This window comes from Epinephelus moara, chromosome 16 (assembly GCF_006386435.1).
Source record: "Epinephelus moara isolate mb chromosome 16, YSFRI_EMoa_1.0, whole genome shotgun sequence".
Classification (NCBI taxonomy): Eukaryota; Metazoa; Chordata; class Actinopteri; order Perciformes; family Serranidae; genus Epinephelus; species Epinephelus moara.
In genome coordinates, this window is record NC_065521.1 from 20,437,672 (window position 1) to 20,464,270 (window position 26,599).

General features: G+C 41.5%; 1 protein-coding gene across 9 annotated transcripts in view; it reads right to left on the minus strand.

Annotated features, from left to right (window-relative positions):
- prdm16 (PR domain containing 16) overlaps positions 1-26,599 on the minus strand; it is a 206,650-nt gene that overhangs the window by 14,742 nt on the left and 165,309 nt on the right. For 5 of the 9 annotated variants that reach the window (XM_050065457.1, XM_050065456.1, XM_050065455.1 and 2 more), the window contains exons 4-8: positions 11,088-11,228; positions 6,026-6,128; positions 801-1,002; positions 502-667; positions 168-321 (exon numbers count right to left, since the gene is read on the minus strand). In XM_050065457.1, coding sequence (XP_049921414.1) covers positions 168-321; positions 502-667; positions 801-1,002; positions 6,026-6,128; positions 11,088-11,228 — 766 coding nt within the window. Of the gene's footprint in view, positions 1-167; positions 322-501; positions 668-800; positions 1,003-6,025; positions 6,129-7,358; positions 7,729-11,087; positions 11,229-26,599 lie in introns of those variants that run through there. The other 4 variants (XM_050065464.1, XM_050065458.1, XM_050065460.1 and 1 more) reach the window with 2 other exon arrangements.

Sequence of the window (26,599 nt, forward strand, 5' to 3'; positions counted from 1 at the left end):
AACACAATCAAACTACTAACAATAAAAATATGATCCCTGGACTCTCTTTACTGGTGTAAATGGAGGAGTAAGAGACGACAGGGGGATGAGGTAGAAGGAAAAAAAGGGATCAAATAAATGGAGTGTTAAGAATGAGGCAGTCATTAACTTCCAAAGCTCTCACTTACAGATAAAGGGTTTGACACTGCTGTGGATGTGCTTATGCTGCTTGAGGCCTGACGAGGTGGCAAAAGTTTTGCCACACTCAGGACACGTGTGAGCGCGTGCCCCCACGTGCTGGGAGCGGATGTGGCGCTGAAGGTTGCTGGGATCTGTGAATACCTGAAATTTGAAATAAGTATATAAAAATACAGTGTATGCCATGATTAACAAAACAAAAAAATGCTGTTCATTCAGAATGACCAAGTCTATGTCCAGTAGCATTACGAATTACGCCAAAATAACAAGACCATCAGAATATCTGAAGTAGATAAAAGCCTGTGTGTCCTGTGCACAACTTACGTGCCGGGTATGCTGTACCTTATCACAGTTTTCACACTCAAAGCGCTTGCCACTGTCATGTGACATCTGGTGACGGATGAGGTTGGACTTCCAGTTGAAGGCTTTGGGGCACTGATCACACTTGTACTCCCTCTCCTCTGTATGGACTATCATGTGTTGGCCCAGACTTGATAAGGAGAGCACAAGGCCATCAGTGAAATCAATGAATCATACAAGTCATAATGGACTGTGTGTGTTGAATGTGTATATTCTGGTGAGTGCTAGAGTGTGGTGGAAATTGTTACCATGTGTCTGCGTACCTGTACTCATTTGGGAAGATCTTCTCACAGTCTTTACACTCGTGGACGGGCTCGTCGCTGTCCTCGCGTTCCTGTTTGAAGTCCTCTCTCAGTGTTTCAAAGATAGAGCCGGTACTGGAGCACGAATATTTCTGGTGCCGCCGCAGCTCAAGTGTTGAGGAGAACAGCTCATCACAGTCTTCACAGCGGTACATCTGCTCGTCTGCACACACACAAACACACACAGATTTGTCTAGCAATCACACAGTAAAGCTTCCTGGAATTTACAATACCCACTGAAATCCACCTCCAGTGCTGAAAGGAATACTTCACACACAAAATGACAATTTTTAAATCAGTAAGTCATGCTGTGTTTTCTTGAATTTGAGAAGGAAACTTTGTATTTCTCGCATGCCTCTACAGAAAAATGCGAACATATTGATTTTCTGATTGGGGACCACGTTAAACAATAATAAAACTATAACAAAACGTCAGTTTACAAACTCTCACACCCTCATTTATAAATTCATATCCTCAAAACTTCCCAAACACATGCATTTTCAATAAAACCTTACTATTTAAAACTGAACTGAAAGCCAGACTCCAATGCTAAGGTTTTTTTGTGAAAAAGCAGGTGTTTGGAAAGTGCTGAGCATACGACTGGATAAATAAGACTTGGATTATACTGCATGTTACATGTATGTGTGAGTTTGTAAACACATTTTGATATAGTTTCACTGTTGTTAAAGGTGGCCCCCAATCAAAGAATGAATCAATATGTTCGCCATTTTTCATGGAGGCATGTGACAAAAACAGTTCACAAATTCAAGTTAACATGGCATGAATAGCTGATTTACAAATGGTCATTTTGCGAGTAAGGTATACCTTTAAAGAAGTCTTTCACACATGTTTGATATGAGTAATACATCTTTTTTGTGATACTGTTTGACATTAAGTCTATCTGTTTAACAATAAAAAAATGACAAAATTCCAAATGTATGCCTGTTGTCAAACCTGCATTTAAAACAAAAAATCTTTCTCATATATCATCCTCTAAAAACCTTTAATAAATACATGTAAATATTTATCTAAAATCAACAACTAAACTGAACAAAAAAGTCCTTGTAATAATAAAATCAAAATTTGGAGTCACATTCTCCAACTTTATGTTTAGGAGCAGGACAAAAACTTTTTTAATACTATAAGCTTTTTAACATTTCAGGTAGTGACTAAGCCAATTCTCCGTGTTAACAGAGGACATTTAATTGTGTCCACTGTCTTTTAATATATGCAAAACATTTTTTATGGGAGTCAAGACAAACCAACTTCACTGTGCTGTTTTGCATCCTACTATTTACTAACTCCTGTACATCTTCCAGAGGGTACAGAACCAAACATTCCACCAAACAAGAAGAAAAATCTATCACCTATCTGTGAGTTAGTTACAGCTAAACAGACTCCCATTCAAATGGCAAAAGCAACAATCCTGCAATTGACATTCACATAAAATGGAAATCAATTAGCAGTGAAATGTAGCCTTCATTAACACAGTTAATTGCTTGTTGAAGCAAGTGTTTGCTTGAGACTGTAGGTGTAATAGCACACAGGGGAAACAATATGGGCTGGTCTTCCCCTTCCATGTTGATAACCTTTACAATACTTCTCACCACCAAGGTCAAATACATAAAACTCGGGCCAGCTTTTTCAATAGCAAGTTCCTGAGTCAGACGCCAAGTTCAACAGATCAGGGGAAAGCCCAGCGGAGTGTCTTTGTGCACGGGCATTAATGTGTGCATGTGTGTGTGAGTGCGCATGTGTTTATGTGAACGTTTTCCAAAAAGAATGAGCCACAAGGAACAGAGGTAAGCAGGGGCACAGTGGCGCCAACCCCATGGTGATTTCAGCGCCAACCTGCCATACCCTCTTTGCCATGACCCAAGCAGCCAACGCCTGAGTCGGCCCCCCCAGGTGTCCCAACACGCCATGCACACCCATCCATCACTTCAAGCTGCACTAAATGAGTTTATCCAAAATGACTTACAGTGCATGGCTCACCTGTTTTCTACTGCATGTGACCGTTTATCCAGCTGGAACTTCTTGGGCACATTAAAAGGGCATTAGTGTAGCAACATCAATGTGTCTAACCTTGGGGAGAAGGATAAATGACCTTCTGGTCAATGGGCCATTACACTGAGCTCAAATGTTAAACTAACTCACTTTGACACCAGCGTGCACATATTTCATGGAGTGCGAGTGTTTTACTGTGAGAGTTGGTTATCATTTACCCTGAAGCACAGACACCTCAACACTCAGGTGCTTTTTGTCTGTCGCCTTGAAGAGTGGAAAATGTTTTGTGGAAAAAAGAGGTGGGTTCGTACGCAACTTCAATAAACTGTTGAGTTTGAAAAAGCTTGTGTGCATGACGACTTTTGCAACAGGAACGTCAGTGGTGGGAAAATCTCTGTGTGGACACTCAGGTGTGCATGCACGTGTGTTTCAGGGAGGATGCACGTAAATAAAGGTGATTGCTTGAGTGCATTAGCGTGCCAGTGTTTTTTCAGTTAGTCTGGTCTGGGTGGGTGGGGTGAGGCGGAGTGGGGTGTGGGGGGGTTATAAAGGGGAGACTAATAGCTCTCTGGGAGACGAAGGGAAGCACAATTATGTGCAGTTTAGCAGCTAATCTGGGAGCATGGGTGAGGTCTCAGGGGACTCCTCAAGTCCTCTACTTCAAATTCCTTCTCCGATAAGCCAGACACAGAGAGCAGGGCTGCACTGCCAAGCTCCCACTCAGCCCTGTTACCTTTCTCACATCACACACACACACACACACACACACACATCACACACACAAATACATGGAGACAAAACAGACACTCTCATCCCTACAGTGGGTGTCTGTCTCTCTTTGTCCTCCTTTCTTTCTGCTTGTCTGTCTCTCTAACTCACAAATAAACATCTTAAAACAGTAAACGAACTGTTTTTTTTTTGCTGTCTGCCTTCATCCCTCTCTCACACCAACACACAACGCCAAATACTTTGGCTCTGACACACGTATTCTGGCAGGTGGAGTGTCTCTCTTTTCGCTCTGTCTGCCTCCCTCTCTCTATATTTCACATACACACACACAAGGGAATTGAACAAATCATTTACAAGTCTGCTCCATCTTTGACGCACTCCTACAACACGCCAATCTGCTTCTTTTCAATAATCAAGCTAGCTTTGAGCTCCCGTTTCCTCCTGTTCCTTTGGCATGGAGATCTGTGCATAAACCGTGCATCACGCAGGGGGGAAAAAACTGGTGAGCTGCAGAACATCTCACGAACATCTTGTTCTCCCCCTCCACCATTTTATAGCCAATGACATGTAAGAGTAATCTGATTTTTTTTTTCATCTGTGGTTCCAGAAAGACTGGAAACACAACAAAACAATGTTACCTGACAACAGCACTTCACCACAATAAGTCCAAGATGTTTGAAGAAATCCAGCGGAACTACGGCCCCTTTTCCGCTTAAGTGAACTTTGAAAGAAAAGCCCAGATCGACAGTGAACAGCTGTCCAAGTTAGATTGTGAGATAAAATATTGAATGTATTCGGTCTGACGTATAGAGGCATGGTTGAAAGGTAGTGAGTACAGTGAATCAGGTTACTTACTCAGAGAGAAGACGGGCGGGTGAGAGCACCTAAATGTGACGCACTTTGAAATGCGAGCCAGTTTACAGACATCAGTGAACAGCAAGGTGCGGGTTCACTTAGCACACACGATCTTGCAGATTTTAGTGGTGTAAAGGAAAGCAACGATCAAACTAAAATGCACAGACATTTATTAGAAAGATAGATCAATAAAAATCAGAATTGAAGGATGCCATTTTTTATTTTATTTGACACCACTGACCCATCAGCCACTGTTAGGGAGTAGGATTTTTTCCCTCTCAACATCAGTTGTAATTTGCATTATCTTTAACTCGTCTTACAAAAATCCTGGCCTTAAAGACAAGTGGATTAATTTAAATAAATAATAATAATAAAAATAAAAAAGAATTTCAGATTGCTGCATCAGGTTTAATCAAATTAAGTATCTTGTCAATAATTTAGCAATACTTGACTACATGTTTCACTTGTGTTGTTATTTTTTGATAGAGCTGCAATGGTTAATAGATCAGTTATCAACTATACAATTAATCACCAACTAATCTGATAATCAATTAATCAGTTTGAGTTATTTATTTTTTTTAAGAAAAAAAAAATCCTAATTCTCTGATAGCTTCTAAATTTGAATATTTTCTGGTTTCTTTCCTCCACTGTGACAGTAAACTGAATATCTTCAGGTTGTGCACAAAACAAGATTTGATTTGATGACGTCACCTTGGGCTTTTTCACCATTTTCTGACATTTTACAAACCAAACAACAAATCGATTAATGGAGGAAACAATGAACAGATTAAGTGACAATGAAAAATAAATTTAAATTGAACAGGGATATTAAAGGTACCACTAAAAACAACATAACCTAAATAGGGTTGGTGACCTTTTTTTTTTCCTTCGCTGGGAACATGGGGCCAATTCTCAGGAGCATCAAGTCACTAACGCGTGGCAGTGAGTCCGTGAGTCTGATACTGGCCACTAAAACTTCCAACAACACTTAGGCTGAATTTCTGAGGACAAATTGCAACGTTGACTTGTGAAAAGTGAGATATCATTATTACTATTATTATTATTATTCTTTGACTGAAATGTGACAAATAGAATTCCGATGTCTCGGCTTAAAGGTCCCGAGTGCTCCCATTTAAAGTGTTCGTAAGGCCATGACTTCCTAATAATTTCTGTTTGATCCTGGCTTTCCGTTAACAGAAAATTTCTACTCACATAGGATGGAATATGACAAGTGCCAATTGACGCCCTAATACAGTATTTCAAGCAAAGAGGCCCATTACATAGCAGCATTGTGCGCGCACAATTCAGACCAGACTCTTACCAGTGGCCTTCATTATTGGCAGGCCCTATTCTAAACGACAGGTCCAAAAACGGCTTCAACCAGATGCTTTAATGCGGGATTTAATTCCATCCTGGAAATTTATGATTCGAATAATTCACATTTCTTGAGGAAAGAAAAATATCTTGGAGGGAGAGATGGTGTCTTTTCCCCCGTCACATTAGCAGGGTTATGGAGTGTGTTGGCCGCGAAAGCAGCACAGGATGCAGGTTGGAGTTTGTTTAAAATGTGCGCTAATGACGCGCATTAATCTTACCTTGTAGGTTGGGTGCCATGGATCCCTCGGGGAAAATACCGTCCTTCATATACACTAAGAGCTCCTCCCCTGCTTCAATGTCCCGGACAGCTTTGTAATAAATCTGGGGAGGGAGAGAAAGAGAGAGGGAGACTTTAACTTAAGGTCAAGATGGCTTTAATAAGTCTGGACCCCCGCATGTTTATTATCGCACTTTAAGGAAGAACCTAATGTTGAAACTGATCATATAAGCGTAATAATATGGTTGTTATTCAACACAATAAAACACACAATTCGTGTCTAAAAATAAGATACATTATCAAGGCTGCAGCGGAGTTATGGAAACATATTAGCTTTGAGATATGGCACAGTTAAATTGTAATTCAAAGCCGGGCCGTCGGGGGTTATTTTGTTTTATTCTACATTTACTCAAACTTAATAAAATAAGCAAAACGAATAGAAAATAAATATCACTTACAAAATAGCCACTTGAAATAAAAAAAGATCTGCGTTATTTCACAAAGAATTACTCAAACATTCAATAAAAAAATGAGAAAAGGAAATTAAAGAGAGAAATCCAGACGACAAAAATACCTCTGCAATGAGTCTAAACAGAGTGAAAGAAAAGTGGTGGCAGGAGGAAAATAAACAAACAGCTTTTTCATTTACAGCTGTAGCAACCCGGGGAATGTCGGGTCTTTAACCGCACACAACTATTCCTTTGATTGAGGCAATTTAACTTGTGTGATCGGACATAAATTACTGGTGGATTGTAATTTTTTTTTAACTTGAAGTAAAGACAAGGAAAACCTGAGCAAACGAGAGTGTTTGCAATATTCAAGGCCACTCAGAGCCGAGGCCTCAATTCTCTTTGCAACACCTAGAAAATCTGTGAGCCAAACCGTACACAGTCTATAGAAATTTCATTAAAAAGCATCATAATTAACATGTATAATTTTCCAATAAAAAAAAATATCACAGCTTCATGCATCCCAATAAACTACAGCGCAAACAATCCCCGTCAAGCTGCATGCAGAGGCTGTGATGTGACGACACATGGGGGCGCTCTGCACCAACTGAACGATGTCACCAGATCACAGAGAGGCAGATCACACTTTCATTCATACACACACACACACACACACACACAAACACACAGTGAGGCCGGTGAAACTAACTTCCCAGACTTAGTGCTCTAAGACGAGACAAGGAGCGAGGGCCTAAAATCAATGAATAGGCCTATTATTATTATTATTATTATTTTTTTTTTAACAATAATAGTATTATTAAAGGCCTGCGTATTTGCGACAATCAGGCTACACACACCGGCTGCGGCAGCCTCGCTCGACCTGACCTTTCTTTTCTCCGTGAGTCGGAAGAGTTGAGAAAGTTGCGCGGCGCTGCGGAGAGCCTCCAGCTGCAGTAGCACTTCAGTCCCGGTGGAGTTGGCGACACAACCCATAGTAGGTCTACCGGAGAGATAGCAGGGCGCTGGAGCGGACAGGGCCGGGGAGAGGCGGTCGCGGAGCGGCCAATCGCGCTGCAAACGGTCGGTGATCGCTCCCTCTGGCTGGATGAAGCCCGACGCTCCTCTGCTGGGCTCCTCTCTAATCTAGTCAGTGAGCGCGTCTTTGATGATGATGATGAGTCTCTCTCTCTTTCTTTCTCTCTCTGACTCTCCCTCTCTCTCTCATTAGTGATTCCCTATTGCCCCTCGGTGCTCTCTCGGTTACCCGTCGGCCACTCCTCCTCGTCTTATCTCCAGCCAAAAGGATTGAGGGATCTACGGCGCAGACCCCTCCCCGCATCTCCGATCTCAGCCGCCGCTTTGGCCGCTTGATAAATCTATTATTGATGTAAATAATGGATAAAGCAGCCTGACAGACTTGCACTCACTTTATAGGTCACACTCAAACGCACGTGCGCACCAACATATAGATAAGCATAAGGAATGTACCAGTAGGCCTTTTGCTGATTAATGTTATCTAACTTTTATTACAAGCATCATTTCGTTCACTTTGTTCCAAACAGGACTAAAAATAAGTTTATAAATGATGGGATCGATTCTATAATTTGAGGTCAAGTTTGGATTAAAGGAGGTCAATTTAAACTTTTTCAAGATTTTATTTTAATACAACCTGTGACAAATAAAATCGGTTTTTTTTTTCACGCATTCGCCATCCAACAATTATTTCAAAAAGTATTCAACATTAATGTCATTATTTTTTCCCCCCAATCATTTAAATTTATATTTGGGGCGGGGAAAATGTTCACTAAAGAAAAATGCTTGAATAAATTATAGAGGATGAACAACGTCGCAAAATCCTATTTAAGTAATTCCACATTCTTCATGTGTGAAATACCCATGTATTTTCAATATGTTCAAATCTTAACATCTTCCCAATTATTAAGACAAGATTATAGATTAAAACATGATCAGCAAATATTACTTTTTAATGAATACAGCCAGATGATAAATGAGGATATTTTAATTGCTGATTAATATTTGTAGTGTCTTTTTTTTTGTGTGTGTGTGTGTTTGTTCTACAGTCAGGCCTGCACACTCAGACCTGTCTTGACCTCTCCCCATCTCTGTCCAGTGTGAGAGGGACAGATGCCTCATCGATCAATGCCAGCCGTAGGGCCCGCAATAATCCCCCACTGTGGCCTCATACACATGCACACACACATACACACACACACACACACACCCCAGTGTCTATTTATTGATGGATCCATCCCGGGGTAGAGGGGCAGATCAAACAGCGTCGGAAAGGCCTCCACATCAAAACACAAAAGATGAAGGACTGACAAGAAGGTGGACAAGGTTCATCTTCTCAAACACCCAACCATACACACACATACACACACACCTCACCCCTTGCTCTCTCAGCCGTTTCCTTCACTTGATGCCACTTGGCCTCAGAACCACTGAGTGGGCTCGCTTACACACCGGTTTTGGCTGATTGTTGACATTCTAAATCAATGGGAACTATTTAATAGGGTAAAACACACACACACACACAGATGCACATGTACTGTACACACGCACTCCTGTTGTAAGGCCATCAGAATATTGCCAGAACATGGCATTAGGATGCAATTGCGAGCAGGATTAAGTGAGAACAGTTACAGGAAGTGTGTGTTTTTGTTTTGAGGACTGATCAAGAAGAACAGAAAATAACATGATGCCTACACAAAGCACCAGTACATCTTTCTTAAAACAGACACAGACATTTTTCATTTTGGTAATGCTCAAAAACTTAACAGCATTTCCGCAGAAGAAAGTGTATCCAGAGCACATTTATTGCACCGCATATATATGGAAACAAATACATAAAATAAAACCAAATTATCGCATGACCACGAATATCTAAATTATGCATGATCGTGAACACATTTGTCCATCTTACATCATTAATGACAAACAAATAAACAAATAAATTATCCACTTGCTTTTTAAAAGGTTACTGCGCGCTGTGAATTTGCCCCGTGTGCACATATTTCCATAAACTCATGCATTGTGCATGCTGATACAAAAAAAAGAAAAGAAAAATCACTGAATAGTCTGTTGAATTATACATTCTAGCACTGAGTGGCTGTGTATTTGTGTGTGTGTGTGTGTGTGTGTGTGTGTTTGTAAATAAATGATAGGGTCATACCTGTGAGCCACTATAGACCAAGCAACTGGCCAGGCAAACAAAAGCAAAGCCTTGTGCTAAGTACAAACAACTGCAAAACACATCAAAAAACAATCATGCACGTGGCCTCTCTGGCTCTGATAATTCTCCACAATTTTCGCCGGTGCCCTGATTCTTTCTTTGACATTGTGTGGCAGTGGCAGGGGGCACTGATGTGAAAATCTTAAAAGGATTAGGCGGGTTGGTGTTGCCAGCCAATTGGTGCTTGTCAATCTCGGAGGCCCCTGTGTGTTCCCTCTCTCACTTGGTCCAAGCCCCCTTTCTCTCTATCGGTCAGGCTTAATGTCTGAAGCTTAAATGGACACACTAGCCTGTCCCCTCGGTGTGACTGAGTGACAGGTGGCAGATCAAGACATGAGGACAGAGAAAGGAGACAAAGACAGCGAGGAACAGGCGGCTAGAGACCGAGACAGGAGGGGGAAAGAGCCATGTAGGCAGGGATTAGGAAACAAATAAGAGAGGAGTGACAGGAATGTGGAAACACACAGGCAAGTCATATGGATGCATTTGGCTACTGTCATACCTCCGTCATCTTTATTGCTTTGTTTCTCTGTCTTTGTTTTCAAGCTGACAAGTTTTCATTCTCATTATGCCTTTGGATGCATTTTTATTTTGTATATCCCCGTGCATGTGAGTTATCATAATAATCCAAACTGAACTGAGAGTGAAATGTGTGTCAAGTAACGGCAGAGTAACACCACTGGTATTTCATTTACAGAAACTGGGACAAGAGTCAGCAAAGCAAAACAGAAAAAAATAAAAACGCCTGTGCAGGATAAAGAGAAACAGAGAAATATGCTAATATATTGCAGCAGTAAGTTGTGGCACACACATTGCATGGGGTTGGGGTTAGGGCCTAGTTAAGCAGTTGGGGTTTTATGGGCACTGGCTGGGCATCTTTCCAAAAGTATCCGATGCCTTACCCAGGTTTCTTCAGCAAGAGGGAGAGAGGGAGAGGATGGGACACAAGAGGGAGAAAGGCAGAGAAACTGCTGCCTCCACAGAAGAAGGCCGTGCCTTGGATAATGGTTATTATGGGACTCCGGAGTGTCAGGCTATTCTTCAGCCTCTTTACATGGGTCATTTCCTAACAGCACTGGCAACTGGCCCAGCCGCAGACACACAATAGAGCCATTCCTTGGTCATTACCAGCACACACATTTTGCTACCACAATGGTGTAAACACACACACACACACACACACACACATAAGTGTGCATGCACAGATTCGCACAGATTCACACAGATCAATGCAGTGTCCACTCTCTGCAAAAGGGAAACAGTTGCAGCTACTCCCCTTCCTCCCTTTTGCTGACAACATGGTGTTGCTTCTCACATTCTTGCACCACAAATCCAACCAGCACATCTCTCACGTCACTCACCTGGTCTCCGGTGAGGTGACAGGCTGCGAGGTTCTGCTCCTCAAATGACGGGGCAGAGCGGACGTATTTGAGCCAGCTGTTACTGGTAGCATCCGGGCCTGTGTCCAGCGCAAACTTGACATTGCCCATGTCGTCCACCACCTGTTGGAGAGCAACAAGTTAGATATTATTAAAGGAAAAACAGGGACAATCACTTGGAATATTTCTATAAATTGTATTTTGCAAAGAGGCTCTGGGCAGTTAAAAATGCATTAGGGTATCCCGGCTGTGCCAGGAGTTTGATGTCAGTCAACTTAAGACACACACAGTCAACATGACAGTGGGTGTTAGGGCCACCTAACCCTGTCAATCCCAACAACAAGAAGGGAAAAGAAGGAAAGGAGGAGAAAGGAGGAGGGAGTAGATAAACTGTGGCTTCTTTCACTTGTCTACAGACTTTCTCTGGCACATATTGATCACCCTTTGTAACCCCTACGTCCCCCTGAGACTCCAAGAGCGGGTTTCATGTTACCCGCTTTCACAGAGAATGAAGGAGGATGGAAGTAGAGGTGAAGGAGGAAGAGGAAGAGCAGAGAAGAGGGGCTTATTGTTGAACAAAACAAGGGGAAAACCAGCAAGGAGTAACAATGCTTTGTGTATGCATGTAAAAATGGGCCCTCATTCTTCCCAGAATTGCACATCATGAAATATTTGAATGCTAGGGAATGAGAAAGTCATCAAATCAGCCTAAAGGACAGATATAAGACAACAATTAGTGTGTTTGTGAAACAGCAGAGATTACAAAGACAGCGCATGTGAGGCCAGCAATGTTGGTTTCTACTCTTGGCTCCTTTGAGTGCATTTGTTTACATGTGTTTTGGTATGTGTGTGTTTGTGGTGGAGTTCGGCGGTTCTGTTAATCTGGGGGCGGCTCAGCTGAAACCCCTAAGCCCACCCTCTCCACCAAGCTGGGGTTGAAGCTCCGATTTCTCCACAGCACTGCACGTTGATACTGAGCCTGTGTGAGTCCTCAGGGGAGAACTGGCTTGAGACAGAGCAACTCCTCTAATTACAACTCCCAATCAGCCTGGCCTGAGTTCGGCTCTGACCTCTAGCTTGACTCTCGGCGCTCCTAATCACAGTCAAATGTCTGCTGAAGGAAATCGAGGTGTGATGGAGAAGAACCAACAAGCCGTCTGACATTTTTAGATGTGCAAAGTTCGTGAACCTCTCTAACTGGCTGCTTTTCTCAAGGCATGTTAGTGGTATTTTTTTCCCCAGCTCGTAAAGTGTGAATGGTCATGTTCTTTTTGTCTGGGTGAGCGCGTGCAGAAGGTGTATTTTTCGTGGGTGGGGGTGCAGGTGCCAAGTTTGGTGAGTAAATATGTAAAGGGTCTGGTTGAAGGTGTGGAAGAACTGCCATGTGCTTGTTTGTACAAATACGGCAACCGTTTCAGGCAAATGCATGTGCGCCTAATGGCTCGGGGTAACAGAAATGTTTCTACTTTTGAGCGAAGGTGTGAGTTTACCCTCCTCGCTTGTGCCTGCTGTAGAATAACAATGCCTGTTAGTGCCTCGGCTAAAAATAATCAAAACTGTAACTTACGTTTTAAAACCCTGTTTCACAAGCCTGAAATAAAAACTGTGGCTAGTGCTTATGTAAATGTATTTGCTGATTGTGAGAGTGGGAAAAGAGACTGTTTGTACAAATCAGTTCCTGTTATGTGTTTTCTGTAATTCACACTGAGATGCTCAGAGGCAAATAATGTGATAACGCCCACTGGAAGAGCTTCAACATATAAACTGAATTCTATCCATTCCTCACCCTCCACCTCTACAGCTACTGCCTCTTCTGCTTCCAGTTTACAACTTAAACACTTGGCTTGATCGAGTCCAGGCCTTTATTTTATGTGTGAAAACAGTCACTGAAAACTAACCAGGCATACCCACTACTACACACCTACTGCTCCACCCAATATGTTTTCTGCAGGCAGTGCAGTCAGGGTGTGTTACCGGGGAGCTGCGACAGGTATCGTACATGTTTTATGAACACATGGAGAAAAGCTGAAATCCAGGTGGAGTCAAAGTGGGATTATTTCCTTTCTTACGTAGGAGTAGGTGTGGGAAGGGGGGAGGGGAAGCACGACTCTGCACAGACTGACACACATATGTATGAATACTGCCATGCCTACGTATTAGGCATGGTCACACACTCAGACACATTTTGGTTTCCCCCTTCTCCTATACACACACACCCAGGGGTCTGATCACAGGCTTAATGAGCTGCAGACCTGTGTGTGTCGTGCGCTTTTCTATGTGCACATATGTGTGTGTGTGTGTTGTCTGAGAGGCCTGCTAACACCCTGTCTCCGGGTGGAAGCCTGATTTATAAGGCTTCAAATGAGGTGCAACAGAGAAGGAGAGCCAGAACAAGCCCACGGCTGATTGTTTGTTTATTTACCTTTCTTTTTCATTTTCCCCCCACCCTACGTCACGGGGGGGAGGAGGACCTGGGTGGAAATCATGAGCTCCACGTGCAAAAGGGTTTTTAACAAAACAAATCAGGCTGCTCAAAGTTTTCCCTTAAAGTTCTCTCTCCTCCTTCAGATCAGAGCCTCAAAATGAAAACTGTGAGACTAAAGACATCAGGGATGCCGGTTTTATATTTTTAAAATGCTCTATTACAATTAAAACCACCTTGCACTGACTCATGCTGTTTATTTGGTCACATCAACGATTCACTCCCAACTTAATTCCTCAAGCCAATTTTCTGATCTCCTGTGTCTGACAACCTCCTTCAACCCAATCGACAGAAAAAAACATGTTGGCATTGAATATTTCTGCAAACCACGGATACGTTACATTTGCATGTTATTATGTTGTAGATACGGTGAAACTTCACAATGCTGTGATTAACGTGTGGCTACAGTTGGTTAGGAAAAGATCATATTTTGGCTTACAATGCCCATATGAGGATACAATCCCCACTGGAAAAACAGCGATGTCCACAATCCCGGCAGGAAATGTAGTGATGTCTCTGTAAAAAACAACAGCTTGTAGTGCTACTTTCCCCGCTAATGAGTTGCTACAAAACACCCACGATTGGAGCCTAAAAACCCACTGGAAGCAATGACTTGCTAAAAAACAAGTGGTTTTGTTGTTTGTTGGTCTTAAACAGTAGTCTGCAGTAGCGTAGCAGGCCATCCACCATCCTCTCTACCTACATGACAGAGTCAGCTCACATATTATTTAGAAATGTTGATATAATACATATGAAACAAGCAAAAGTCATGTATTTGGGATTTGCAGAAATGTATTGATTTCTTTGTTCATCTTTGCCATACCTAATCACAGTTTCCAGTAAGGGAATAATGTCAACATTTGAGTGGTGTTTACTTTTGGTTTTCCCTCCAAATATAGTGACATAGATAATGTTGTTCAACACTTTGCTTGTTTACAACCTGTCTGATCATTGGACTGCTGTCAGATTTTGTTGTAGTAGTTTCTGCAGGTTTCTGGAACTCAGCGAGTACACTGTTATTACAACTGATAGAAATGATGCAAAAGCCTATGAAAATAATATCAAAGCTGTAATAATTGAAGAGAATTATCCATTGGCCAGTAAAGAGAAGAAAACAGTAACTTCTATCATTTTTTACTTTTATTCACATACTACTGTAATACTATATCACCAATTTACTACCACCCCCCCACCATGACCAAAAAAATCAATTTCTTGACCTATGGTTTTAGTTTTTTAAACAGCATCAGAAAAAGACTCACATGACAGCGCACACACACACACACACACACACACACACACGTACCAACCCGAACACAGACACAATGAGACTTCAGTGAAAGAGAAGCGGCTCTGAGTGGACAGGATGCAGAGCAAACTCCACAGGAAGCTCTGATAAGAGCACGACACTTATATCGCTCCTCACAACACAAAGGGGAACCTTTGACAGCTAGGAACCTTTAATGGATGTCTCGGCATGCCCTCTCCTCCGCCAGTTATATCTGACGGATGTGTGTGGCGTGCAGGGCTGAATTAGTAGAGGAAAGTTGCTTGTACGGGTAGACGTTGGTGACAAGGTACATATTATTTTCTGTTTGACGGAGGGCAGAAAATGGAAATGGCAGCTCGGAGCGCAGTGGTGATTGTGATTCTGATGTGAGACGGAGATAGAAGCAGACTTACAGCATGTGAGACATAACTGCTGGGTTATTGTGTGTCTCTTAGGGGGATATTTTTACGAAGTGTGATCTTAGTGCTTTGTTGCACTGCCCCAGGTTTTAATGTGTGAACACACCCTGGTTTGCATGTATTTGCACATGTGTGTGATAGTTTCAAAACTCTAAAAATGTAGCAACTTCATTCTGACTTCTCTGTGCAAGTTTTCCATGTAATAGGCAAAAATCCCCTTAAATGTTTCAGGGGATTTTGTTTTGCCTTCACATCAGAGGGTATCAAGACGAGCAACAGCAGCCATCCATCTTTGTGAAAGTCCATTAAACATGTCTGTTTTGGATTCAGGTAGTCAAGTGACAAAAGTGATAATCACACAAAGACACATAGAGACTCTTTTTTCAACAAAAGTTTGCTGAGAGAATTCTGTGCATTGAAGTTTTTTCACCTGTGGAAAACAGGAAAGCAGCACTATGAACATGTAAAGAGAAGGCTGACTCTCCCCTGGTTCACTTAGTCACATCCTGGGGAAGTGGCCGACAAATGAAAAAGGTTGTTTCAATGAGGAAGCTCAAAGAACAAGGAAGAGATTGCTTTTCAATATGGATCTTGCTTTTAATCATTCTAGATCAAGAATATGTGAAAATGTACACAAAGACAAGCACAGAGGGATGAGGAACATTAGGAGGGGATGCATGCAGTTCTCCTTGGCGCAGCTAGGGGGCAGCCTGGAATGAAATCTCTCCAGGTAGAGGAGCAAAAGTGGAAATTAAACTTCCCTCCTCTCTCCGCAGCTGTACACATACATACACAAAAACACAATATAAAAATGGTAGTCAGAGCAAGAATGTCATGCACGCACACACACACGCTCAGTTTTACCCCGACGAGAGGGCCAGTCATAGACCCAGAGCAGTGACAGTGACAGATTGAGTGGCTGTGAAGTGGGCTGCGGAGCTGGTTGTTAGAGGTGTTGCAAATTAAGGTGCAGGACGACTAACAAGAAATAAAGAAGTGTGTGTGAGAGTGTGTATCCTTTCTGGAAAAGGGTCTGTTTCCAGTTGGGAGGTCCCTTAACATGCACATATGCACACATCTACGCACACAGGCGGACTAATAAAGCGGCTGACAGAGTACAGATCACCACAGCCTCCGATGTGTTTGTGCACAGTTACATGTGTGTGTGAGTGCCTGTGTGTGATGGATGGCGGCCTGCAGAGATGACCCTACCCTGCCACATCACTCAACAGTCTAAATGAGTGTGTGTCCATCCACATTTGTGTGTGTGTGTGTGTGTGTGTGTGTGTGGGTGGAGGTGAGAGGTGGACAGGCACACAAGGGGTCCTGTCAGTAAACCCTCTCTTACAGAGAGGAAGGAAAAAGACAGAGAATAAAAGACAAAGAAAAAGAGAGATTATTCAAGTTTTATTAACTTCAGTGGACACTGGGTGAAGATGATGAGAGGAGGCAGTGAAACCCAAGAGGATGAAGTGAAGATGAAGATGCACACAAAAATCGACCAAAGTATCTAACCATTAGTCTTCATGCATCTTAGTAAACCTGGCAGTGTTTGTGAGTGTGAGTACATGTGTAGCACATGAAAGAAGGAAGAAACCCATGAGCTCACATAAACCTTAATAAAATTCTGAGCTTGCTAAGAAAAACATCAAAGCCTGCAGCTGCATATTAACTTTTGTAAACCTGTGAAAAAGGTATGAGAAACTGAGAAATTTGTGCAAGTCAAGAAAATGTTTAAACAAAATTTGTACACAAATCATTTTACCAATGAGGCTACGCAAAGACTCAAAGTTGTGTGCTTTGAATTTGGACTCAGACGTCAACAAAAGCAGCTCTTATTTCTCAGTCTTTATGTAACCTCACTGTTGAGAGAATTTGTGCATAAACTTTGCTGTAGAAAAAAAAAAGAAGTAGATTGTGTAAATAGCGTTTGTAATGAAGGGGTTGTTCTTTAAACAGTTTTACAAAATGTGATGTACAATAAAGGGCTTTAAAATGATTTCTGAACATCATTTCAAAAACTCAAAATCTTGCTGACCTTTATATGAACCAATAAAAACAGCATGCTAAGTACATGCAAGCACACGATAGACACATAGTTTCACAATGTCAAAAAACACTAAACTGATGTGGGAGAAACCAGAGAAAAGAGAAATATACCTCGAAAAGGCTTCAGTTAATTTCAGTTAGCTCAAAATCATATTGAATTTATATGAAACATGAGTCTTACATTCATCAGTCCAGGGAAATTTATTCTATTCAGTGCTGCTCTGATGAAGCAGTTGACAGTATGACTCACTCATTTTCATAATCTAAATTTTTCCATCCATTAGTTCTCTTCCCAATACTATAGATTTTCTTTTCCCTGTCTTTTTGTCACCACAACATCTGCTCATGCCTGACTTTTCATGCTTGTACTGTAAAAACACAAAGACAACAAACCACCTGCACACACAGAACCAAAAGCAACATTAACTGTCACGTAGAAACCGAGAATGTGTTTGTCCAGCTAAATTCAAATGACATTCAAATATTATTCAAATATGTTCTTTAAATTGCTTTAATCTGAGATGATGTATGCACTTCAATAGTCTTAGCCCATCAAGGTGTGCTGACAATATCGCTTTTATTAACAAACACATTTAATAATTTTAAACCATCAGAATCATGAAATTACTGGACTAAAATTAAAGATTTGAAATACTTTTAGTGAAAATTTGTTGAGTCCTAAAAAAAGAGAATCAGCAGCACAGCCAAAGTGTTTCATCAGGAGGAGCCATACTGTGAGAATAGATTGGACCTTTAAAAATAAAGTGTATGTGTGTGTGTGTGTGTGTGTGTGTGTGTGTGTGTGTGTGTGTGTAAGGCCAATTACTGATGCTGGTAATAGTAATAGTACACCTGTGTAGCCATGTCTGGCAGTCTAATGACAGCTAAAGAGGAAACAGGCTGTAAATCCACACACACACACACACACACACACACACACACACACACACACACACACATCCATTTATCGAGGCATTAACTTGTGTTGAAAATCACAATTATTGTTTATTTATTGTGTATGATTGTTAGTTGCATGACTACTAAATATGTATGCAAGGTGTTGGAGTGTGTGATTGCAGTGTGTGAGTGGATGTGGGGTGTGTGTGTGAAGGTGAGTGAAGGCGTGTTAAATGTGACCCATTTTATCTGGGCTGGGCAGCCATCGACATAATTAAAAACCAGGCAGGCAGGCCGGGGAGGGCCTGGGGCCTTGTAAAAGCCATCTGGGCTGTAGTGTGTGTGTGTGTGTGTGTGTGTGTGTGTGCGTGCGTCTACATGCATTGTGAGTGTCAGAATGTGGCCCGGCTCACTAATGACCCAACTTGCTTCTCTTAAATCAGCGTCTCTACAGTTGCCGTCACACAGCTATCATTTGTGGTGAGCGTGCATGTGCCACACTGAAAACAGCATGTGAAAAGTCCCAGTGTCTATCTCCCACACTCCCAAAATCATTGTAGAGTCAAATCTCATTTTGTTTGAGTTGACCCGTCTGACTTTTCCCTTTAAGTGAGAACTTGAACAACAGTTCCCATGCAGGTGGGGATACAAGGATTTATGATGATAATTTTGTGTTTTATTCATTTATATCACAGGGACGATAAATGTAGGTATTGTTACATTTAAATTAAGTGCAACCAAGGCATGTGTAGTCTTGGTCCTGGATAGGCTTTCGAGGGATTATTTTATTACTGTTGAATTTCGTAGACATGCGCAAATACACACAATATGAATGAATACACATTTTTATCTCTGATAATAGTTTTGTAGCTTCTGATATTATAATAATCACCAGAAAATGTAAATGCATTTTGTTTAGCAGCTGTAATAATGTACCATTAAGAGACAAGAATAACCTCATAAAGTGTGTTGTGTATTGTTACCTATTGATAAAATAAATCACTGATATGGACAGTGTTCAGGAGTAACCAGTTACATGTCATTAAATTACAAAATAAATGTAATTATAATCAGTTACAAATACCTAATGGAAAAAAGATACAGATACTAATCAATATGTTGGTGACTACAAAGGAGTTAACATCCAAATATATTCTTTTCACCATGCAGGACTGTCTTCTTATGGCTCGGCCTGTTTAGAGACATTTGTCAGCTTTATTGTCCAGTTTAAAACATTTGTGTGAAAAGAAATCACAAAGTAATCAACTTATGATAAAGTTACATTTCTTTAATGAAGTAATAAAAATAATCACATTTCTTATTACATTTTAAACTGGGTAACTAATACTCTATAACCTAAAAATCTAAAAACAAAACAAAAAAAAACCTTCCTAACACTGGATATGAATTATTGCATCAGATTTCATTACATTTTGACTTATTATTCTGTTACCCAGCAGTTATGACTGTGTCTTTATTTTTGCATCATCATACTGTCAGTAGGGACATATTTTTTCGGCCTCTGTTATTCTTTTTTTCCTAGCAGGGGGAAGCCAAATGTCAAATCTGCTTTTAAATCTACCAATATCCATTTTTCAAATTTGTGTTGCTAATGTGTCTAATTCAAACAGGAGAGGAGATTTTCCTGTGTGTAGCCAGTGATTACATATCTGCTATTGTTAGCATCATGCCGCCACGTCCACCTCTGCACCCCTGCAGCTCATCTGAACGAGCAGGTTGCCATGTGCCGGGCTGCCAGGTTAGTGTAACTTTAAACAGGAAGTGTGCACGCTTTAAAAGAAGAGAGGCAGTGGGTTTTTCGGGCTGGACCTCGTTAATGAAATGGCTTTGTGTTATTTACAGCCTCTTGTTAAAAGGCTGGATGAGTGTGTGCAAGAGTGTCTGTGTAAATGCGCGTGTAGGCCATCTTATATGTGCAGGTGTGTGTGCTTATGCGCTGTGTACATGTGTGTTTTTATGCGTGTGTGATATGTTCAGTGTACATGTGTGCGTGCACAGAGGTTACCATCATGCTATGTCTGTTTTACCGTTGGACAGCCCTTTTACAGGCCAGGCTTTATGATATGTATTTAGGGCAATTAGTGAGCAGATATATTGGCTCATTATAGTGAAGCAGGTGCAGTGCAAATGGGGAAATATATGAACAGCACATCAGGGTCACACACTGTGTCTGTGCTGTTTGAAGGCTAACGCTAGACTTATGTGTGTGACAAACAGGAGCACACACGCAGTGAACTCAGTGAGAGCCAGACAGAGGAAACATTTTCTCATACCGGCCTCTGTCAGAAAAATCCAACGATCAATGAAGAACATTTATCACATTTCAAAATAATTGTTAGCAGGCTCAAGAGGAGGAGAACAAAGTGAGTGAACTGGTTGAACATTAACTGGGAGGGAGGCAGAGTTAGTAAACTATGTGTTTATTGGCTGGAAGGGACGCACAGTGAGCAAAGTGGTTGTTTATTGGCTACAGCGGGGATACTCAACTTGCTTTGCCCGGGGAGCATCTTTTGCAAATGACTGGCACATATTTGAATAAACAAGCTCTATTTTGATGCTTGTTTAATGGCACATTATTTACATTCAAAGTACATTTTTTAAAATGTGAATCAATTTATTGTGATTGTGAATTACAGAATGGTTGGTGGAAGGGATAGATACTCGAGTACTCGTTTGGACATCAGTATGTGTTTAACGTATCTCGCCGCCTAACCTTCCACATGTAAACATGACTTTTATAAATTTTTGTAAGATTTAAAATGGGTAAAATCTTATTCCACTGTAGAGCTGCGTGCTGTGTATCGATTGACTTAGCACCTCCTTGCCCTGCTGTCACTCTCTCTGTTATCATGACACTACTGCTGCAGGAGTGTGAGCCCTGCACTCGGAAACAGTTGGTGGGAGTCTGCCCCCACACAAGCACACACAAGCACACACAAGCAAGCACACACACACACACACACACACACACACACACACAGTGACAAGACTAACTGTCAGCAACACAAGGCTATCGTTACCCAAGTTATTAACAGGACAATGTCAAGCTGCTTGTATGTTGGGATCGTTAAACAGCTTGGTGGCGGATGTGCACTGCTGGTGATGTGTTAGCTCATGCTAACCAGGCAGATGTTGAACTGACCAGGAGAAAAGCAGCTCTGGACTCCAGAGATGTTCCTTCAGTGCTACGTCTAACCAGGGTTGGAAATAAACTTTTTTTGTCCATCTGCTACTGTGGCTGGTGGATTCCAAATTCTACCATTGTTTTTGTGGCTGGTGAGTGAAGCAAATCTAGCAGCCACTTGAATATTTTACCAGCATTTGGCTGGTGGCTAGCGCAAATTTCCAACCCTGGTTGTACTGGGCTAGTCTCAAAAAGACTCCACACACAGACCCACGAAAACCTACAAACCCAAACTGTTATACTTAATTACTGCATGTATGTACAGACACTATGTGTAGGATTTTTTATAAGTTTATAGCAATATTTTTTCAACATTTTCTGATGTCATAGGTTCTTGTTAATGGGCACAAGAGTTGGAAATATTCAGATTTCACACATACTGGTTTAAGTGTTTTCTAGAGAGTACACAAATGTTGAGTTTTGTACTGCTGCAATGAGCTCCAAACCAATAATCTATGCATTTCAACATGCTGTCCTGGAATTTGAAACATTAAATATTGACTCAATAAAACATTAAAATGAGGAGGGCAAAATATGGATCTCCACATTTAAGCATATCATACATATCAGCAATCGCAGCTCTTTCTTTTTTTCTTCAAACAACTGATATAATATGGGGATGTAAAATAAAATATCCTTAGCAAAGCAACTAAATCAATCAAGTCTAATGCATCCATGCCAAGAATAATGGCAAATAATAATGAGGCGAGGAAGCTGGCATTCAACACTGACACAACTTGACCTCCACTCTATCGACTGACATCGGAAGTGAAACACAAAATGGGACAATTCCTGGAACTGTGCAAACACAAATAGGGAAGTGGTGCTTGGTACAAATTTATAGAGCACGTAACACCATCAATTATTTATTAACACCCAAATAAAAGAATACTTCCTTCAACAACATTTTCTTTTGTGATACAACAGAGAGTGATGGAGGGACAGAGAAGTGGAGAATGAGAGACAAAGAAACGCAGTGACAAAAACTATTCATTTACAAACATATTTCTAGTGATCTAAACCAGACAACAGGGGTTTCCAATATGAACTAAAAGAGAATTTTTCCCTCTGCATGTCAGTTCCTGCTCAGTATCACATCAGTGTTGGCCTCAACATTTATCCCATCGACTACCTCATTCCTTGAATCTCGGAGAAGGAGACTGACACAAAACAGGAGATGTCATGTCTGTCTCCAACCATCTTCTTTAAATTTCATTTTTTGGTGGAATGTCATTTTGTGTTGTAGAAAGTTGCAGCGTCCTTGTGTGTTATGAGATCAATGAGTTGGCAGGACAGCAGAGAACAGAGAAAAAAAATCAAACATACCCAAAAGTCAAACTGAAGAGAACCAGTAGGAGAGTGATAGACACTCACACATTCCTCCCTTAGTCTTCCCATGTCTTTCTCAACCCATCATCACCCATACTCCACCGAGGCTTTCACAGGTTTGAAATTGGGAGCTCAAATTGAGAAGGAAAAGGCCTGAGAAATAAAGTGGTGCCCTAAAAAAAAGCAGCAGCTGGCCAGGAGAGCATGTGGCAGAACCCCTGTGTGGCTGCAGGCCGGGGACTTATTGGAACCATCTGAGCAGAACTCTTCGTTTGCTCTAACTACCAGACTCCACTCTCTCCTCTCAACACCTCCGCTCTCCCCCTACTCCTATAGTGAGTGGCCAGGCTTTACCTCTCTGTCTGATGACCCAAAATACAGGATAATCAAAACATTTATGAATTACAAAAACATATATGAACTTGTAATGGCTCAATAAAAACAGAAACTTCATTATTACAAGTTGACACCCTATTTTGTAAGACCTTTTTTCAGATGGTCAGATGGCTGGCTTATCACTGCTGCTCTGAACTGTACCTTTATGGTGTCAAGAGTGGGTTGCACACTAATTGGTAGATCAGTGGTTTGATCCCAGGCTCCTCAAGTCCCATGTCGAAGTATCCTTGGACAAAATACCGAACCCCAATCTGCTTGTGACAAAACTGCTGTGCCATTGGTGAGTGAATGTTTAACCAATGGCCAGGGGGCACCTTGTATGGTAGCCTTTACCATCGATGTAGGAATGAATGGGTAAATGTGGCATGTAGTGTAAAGTGCTTTGAGTGGTCAGAGGACTGAACAGACACTATTCAAATGCAAGTCCATTTACAATTTACCAATTAAGTTAATTGGTAATAAATAAGAAAATAAAAATCTTTTTATACACTGAGAAATGAAAATGTGACAGCGCCGTTCTTTACTGCTTTATAGATGACTGTGTCTTGGCTATTTCTGCAGTAAAATGAGAGCCTTGCTTTGATTTGTTTGCTTCTATGGTAGTGAGTCACATGCCATGAGCAGCAGAAATGTCCTGAATGTTTAAGTGGGATAACTGGAAATGTTTGGGGGCTGACTATCTCTCACAGACTAACTTTAGCGAACTTGTAGAAACTCGCTAGCTTAGCAAAATTAAGGTTACAAACAATCATAATACAACTCAACACAAGTCAAGAGAAAAAAAGCACTATATTTAGGCCAAGCTGTGTCACACAAAACCCAAAGGAATATGAATTAACATGGATATGAGACATGTAAAGAGAAAGCCAGGGGGAAAATAGCATTTTAACCTTTTAAAAACTAAAATTACCCCCACATGGTTGTATGCCTCTGCGCAGTAGTGAAGTTGCAGTTACAGTTTACATCCATGTCTGTGAAAACATGGATGCTTCACACACATTGTCCCCTCAGCAGCACAGAGGATCTATACAATCAGCACAGTTTCAAGGTGGACACTGAAGATTAGTGTCACCAATTCAATATCTGACAGAAAGTCTCCCCTCTGCTCCTGAGTTATGACTTTGAATAAGGGCCAAAAAAGGGTTTTTGCAGAACATTATGATGTCACAGTGAAACTGACGCTTACTTTTTGGATATGAAATGTCATTACCTCATCACTATATCCTATTAGACATTTGTGTGAAATTTTTGTCATAATTAGCCTATGGATTTTTGAATTATAGACAAAAACATGTCTTGAGAGGTCACAGTGACCTTGACCTTTGACCACCAAATTTCAATGAGTTCACTCTTGAGTCAAAGTGGAGGTTTGTGCCAAATTTGAGGAAACTGAATAAGAATGAGACATATGCAAAGTGATAGTGACCTTGACCTTTGACCACCAAAATCAAATCAGTTCATTGTTGAGTCTAAGTGAACATTTGTGCCAAATTTGAACAAAAACCCTCAAGGTGTTCTTGGCTCACAAGATTGGGACATGCAAGGTCACAGTGACCTTGACCTTTGACCACCAAAATCTTATCAGTTCATTGTTGAGTTTAAGTGACACATTTGAAAAAAAAAAATCCCTTAAGGCATCCCTTCTTGAGATATCATGTTCACGAGAATGGGACCAACGTACATACATATGGATGAATGTACAGACGGACGGCGGGACAGACGGATAACCCGAAAACAAAATGCCTCCGGCCACGGCTATCACCAGCTTGGAAGCATAATAAAGGTTAAACGTATAACTCATTACCAGCAACTGCTGTAGATATACCTGAAAAAACTTGAAATAAAAAAAAAAAGACAGCTTTATTGATTATTGATGTTACACATCATCATTGCTGCCAGAACAAGGTAACTGCCTTGTCCCTTAAATGTATCTAAAAAGTCCACTCTCCTCTCCTTTCTGTAAAAGCGTAAAGTAAAGAGAAAAAATAAAGCACATTCTAACTCTTGACTCCTCTGTCTGGCGGATGTGAGGAGAGGTGCTCTGCCCAGAAGGATTAGCTGTAGCCATGGAGGCATACGTGATGCTATGAGACGTGTTACTCTCGTCGAACAGGATTAGAAGAATATCTGGCTATTCTCATCTCTACCAAAGGATAATTTAATGTGTGTGTTCTCATCTGCGCTCCGTGTGTGGCTGCAGAACATAGGTCTGCCTATCTGAGTTTGTCTCAGTCCAACACATAGCCTTTACGTCTGTCTACACACATGTAGGCCCTCCCCTCCTCTGCCCTACCGGGGGCTGAGACTAGCCAGGACAGGAGGGCCAATAAAGCTTACTCTCTGAGTGTTGGGCCTGCTGGCGAGAAACAGAGGAAAAGACCTATTTCACTGTTGTGTAAACCATTGTTTCATTTCCACACTTTTCTCTCCCTCTTTCTGCTCTGATATTTCACAGGGTTTTTGGCTCCCGTTCAAGTGTGAACACAATACAGCTATTGAGATCATGGCTCACACCTCCTGGCCTGAGCTGGGCTCTGCGCTAGTGTTAGCGCTCGCAGCTACCACCTCATGCTCAAACTGCCATAACTACTTCCTTTTCTTTCCTATCCCTAATTTTTTGTTTAAGTCAGGATGCGGCACAGACAGACTCACTACACCCCCATGCCCCATCCCCCATCTTGTCAGCTTAGGCCTTCACCCTAACTCTGGCTCTGGAGGGCCCCAATGTGCAGGTAATGGATCCTGCTTGACCACCTCCACCCAGAGGCCCATATATCCAACTTTTAATTAAGAACGCTCATCCCCTCTCCTGAGAGAGAGGGAAATGGTAGAATAGGCTGGGGGTAGCAGTGTGTGAGTGTATCGTGAGTGTGTGTGTGTTGCAGAAGAGCCCTGCAGCCATCTGGTTTGTGTTAGACACAATATTAAGAGTGTGTCAGTGGCCGAGGCCTGGCTGATGGCTATCAATCTGCCCTTTAATGTATGACGGGATGGATGGATATGGGCCCCCCTCAGAGAAGCTAATGGCTAAACGGGCGCATTAAGGTGATTGAGGCCCATGGTGGAGATGAGGCCCAGAGTGGAGCTGCACAAGGAAGCTTGATGGCCGTCCTATCTCCTACGGCCTTGAAGCCATTGGAAACTGAAGGGCAGCTGCTGTGGGAATGGATGAGTGGAAGGATGGAGGGAGGAAAAAACACAGAGGGGTGCAGATGGATGGGTGTAGTATGGTGCTTAAACAACAGGAAACATTCAGGAAAACATACAAATAATGCTTAAATGATAAGTCAGTCAAACAATCATATCAATTCATTGCTGAGGTGATTTTGTCAAGAAACAGGTAATTTTTTTTTTTTTTTACATTTTAGAAACTAAATGATTTGTATGAAAATATTGATCAGTAATCAATATTATAATTAGTTACCCAACCGGCAAATAAAAACTAAG